Source organism: Macaca thibetana, chromosome 2 (assembly GCF_024542745.1).
Source record: "Macaca thibetana thibetana isolate TM-01 chromosome 2, ASM2454274v1, whole genome shotgun sequence".
In the NCBI taxonomy this organism is placed as follows: Eukaryota; Metazoa; Chordata; class Mammalia; order Primates; family Cercopithecidae; genus Macaca; species Macaca thibetana.
This window is the reverse complement of record NC_065579.1, coordinates 106,227,317-106,230,441: the sequence shown is the minus strand read 5'-3', so window position 1 is coordinate 106,230,441 and position 3,125 is coordinate 106,227,317. Positions and strand designations below refer to the sequence as shown.

The 3,125-nt window shown below is 50.7% G+C and overlaps 1 protein-coding gene across 1 annotated transcript; it reads left to right on the top strand.

Annotated features, from left to right (window-relative positions):
• The first annotated feature begins 1,013 nt into the window (after positions 1-1,013).
• On the top strand, positions 1,014-2,905 carry IQCF5 (IQ motif containing F5). Its single transcript, XM_050781025.1, has 2 exons — positions 1,014-1,097; positions 2,451-2,905. The coding sequence occupies exon 2, from the start codon at positions 2,471-2,473 to the stop codon at positions 2,891-2,893; it is 423 nt and encodes a 140-aa protein (XP_050636982.1). The 5' UTR covers positions 1,014-1,097; positions 2,451-2,470; the 3' UTR covers positions 2,894-2,905.
• The last annotated feature ends 220 nt before the right edge of the window (positions 2,906-3,125 follow it).

The following is a 3,125-nucleotide window of genomic DNA, read 5'->3' as shown; positions in this document are numbered from 1 at the left end:
ATGGAGGCACTAAATTGACACAGGTCTCGCGGGGCCTGGCCAAGATCTTTATCTTCAAATAGGGGCTTCCTGCTCTTTCCCTGTCCTACACATTGTACCCCACTATTTCCCCATCCCCCACCTTATTGCTGTCTTCCCCACTCCCTCATTCCATTAACTTCAAACCGACACACCCGCCATCCTCAAAGCACCTCCTCCTCCTCCCTACATTCCTCCTGCAGATCCACATCGGCCTCTCCCGTACTCACCCTACACATTCCCAGTGCACTCCGCAGTGACCCCAGGGGCTGTGCCTCTGAGGGGGACCAGGGCCTCACCATGTCCAGCTGGGTCTTCAGAGGCTGCGATCAGGCAGAAAGGGGCACTGCTTATGCAGTGGTCACCCTAATCCATCTGATCATGGCCTTGAGGTGCTGAGGGGCAGAGGAAGACAGGAGAGCACTTGAACCCATTTAAGCTTTGGATGGAGCCCAGGCTAGTCCTGGGGGCCTCATGGAGTTTTCTGGCCTGTGTGTGTCCTGTCCTCTCAGGCGCCTAAAAACAGACTGACCTGCAGATAGGTTAGACATAGGGGGCTTAGCCACAGTGAAGGAGTTTGTCGTGTCCCTCCAATTCCGCCGTCCTCATCAGATATATCATTGCTAGTTTTTGTGTACATCCTCCTATTCCCCCTCTTTAAGATAATGCCTTTACAACACATGTGTATAAATGTGTGTTTATATTGGGATCACCTTGCCTTTCATCTTGATTTGTTTCACTTACTAAATCTTGTACTTTTCTATATCTGTACATAGACAGCAAACCCATTCTAATAGTTATTTGGAATACCAGTGTTTGAAGGAACTGAAAGCCATTTAATGAATACCAGCCAGATTTTAATGAGCAGCATTATACACCTTTGTGTCAATGGGTCAGTACTTGGGGTCTTCTAGGTTTTCCCGAGAAGAGGCTCATATGCTGGAAGCCGTCCTGGTGCCTGCATCACAGGTGCCCTTATGACATCACAAGTCCCGCCCCTCCTCCACTCTTCCTGTTGGAGTCCTGATTAGAGGAGTGCAGACCGGAGGGTGATGGAACCATCTAGCCCCTAACCATAGGTAATTTAGTAAAGTCCAGACCTGTGGGGATTTTACGACCTGTCCCCAATCAGATGTTTTGTAAGAGGCACTCAGAACCACACTAGCTTTCTGAGAGGGGAGGGTAAGTTCCCCACAGTTACGCATGACAGGACCCCCCACCTCCATTTGAAGTCCTAGAGAAAGCCAGGAAGCTGTCTAGAAACAGTGAGAACGGTGTTTGACTTGGTACCCAGCAGTGGGAGAGCACCTTTTATTTTCTTCCCTATTTCCCCCCATACACTCTGATTCCAGAAGGATGGCAAGCTGTTTTAAATGATCATCAAAGATAGTGATGAAATCATATCGATAGAACAGAGCTGGAAGGAACAAAGGGGAGAAGAGGGAAGCGACTCCACCCCCAACACCCTCACCCCTACCAGGCCACACCCTTACCTGCAAGTCCGTGAGTAGCTGGGTCCAGAGAGCCTTAACTAGTGACATCTCTGACCCCTGTGGTCCAGCAGAGTGACTCAAAGATCTATGACCCTGTAATTTATTGTACAAAGAGTGGCTTCAGTGAGGGAAACAGGCACCTGTCCTCGTTACCTGACATCAATCAGGGTGTCCTAGAAAAACGGGTGAAACGTCAGGGTATGCAGAGCTGGAATGAACGGGGATTGGCTGTCTCTTGGCCCCATTTTCTTGTCAGGCAGAGAGATGTGAGTCTGGCTGAGATACAGACTGGAGATTGTGGCCAAGAGTGGGGCAGAAGAGTGTGATCTCAGACCACATAGAGTTGCGGGCTGCAAGTGGGACTGTGGGGAATGCAGGGACCAAGGGGCAAAATGTGTGTTAGTGGGTGGAGCGTGCATGTTTGTACTGATGCATGCATAGCTGAAGTTCAAGCTGTTCACAATGTGTGTGAGGTGGAGGAATCTGTTACTACTTTGTTGAAGAGGAGGGAACACAGCAGCTTATGGGTTTGACCTGAAGTCAGGGTAAAGAGGGCAGGGGGAGCAAAGCACACCACTTCTCCAGCAGGTGGGAGGGCTCTGAAGGCAAGAGTCATGGATCCCAGGGAGATGGCAGCTCTTTTACCTCTAAGTCACAGCGTTCTTGCTCTAGACTGGCCAGCAAGGTTCATGGAAAATGGGGTAAGGTAGCTAGGGCAGATGTACACCTGTTTTGCAGATGGGGACATTGAGACTCAGAGGTCAAGTGAGGTGAGCACTTCCACTAACCTGTGGGTGGCAGAGCGGAGACACCTACCTGGTCTCCTGGATTCAGCCGTTGCCCTGCCCAGTGCTGAACTTTAGAGGAAGGAGCCATCATTGCTAGAGGATCAGGGCCCCTTCCTGGCATACCCTGAGTGTTTCTGTTTTCTCTTGTAAGGCCCAGAAGAGAAGATCATCATGACAGAAAGGTCTGCAGCTGTTTTCATCCAGGCCTGGTGGCGGGGCACGCTGGTGCGACGCACACTGCTGCATGCAGCCCTCAGGGCTTGGATTATTCAGTGCTGGTGGAGGCAGGTGCTGGAGAAGCTGCTGGCGAAGAGGCGGAGGATGGTGTTGGAGTTCTATGTGCAGCAGGAATGGGCAGCAGTCAGGCTGCAGTCCTGGGTCCGCATGTGGTGTGTCCGCCAGCGTTACTGTCGTTTGCTCAACGCTGTCCGCATCATCCAGGTCTATTGGCGCTGGCACACCTGCCATTCCCGTGGCTTTATTGAGGGCCACTATGAACTCAAAGAAAACCAACTTGATATTCAACTTGAAATCTCTTTGGGCTCACAGGCTTGTAAGGTGCAACAATGCATACCCCTTCCATTAAAAGAATGACCAGGTCTGCTATATCTGTGTCCCCAGCTCTCTTCGTCAGATGTATTTTCAGGAGGTCATTGTTTGAGGTAATGATGGGAAATACTAGGCATGTCACAAGTCAGCTGTGAGGAATCAGCAGGGGTAGTCTTGGGTTCCACGTGGAGAAGGATTCTGGGGGCCATCTGAGATGAGGAGGACCTGTGATTGATTAACAATGTCTGCCATAGGTAGAAGAGTTGCGGTTTCAGGG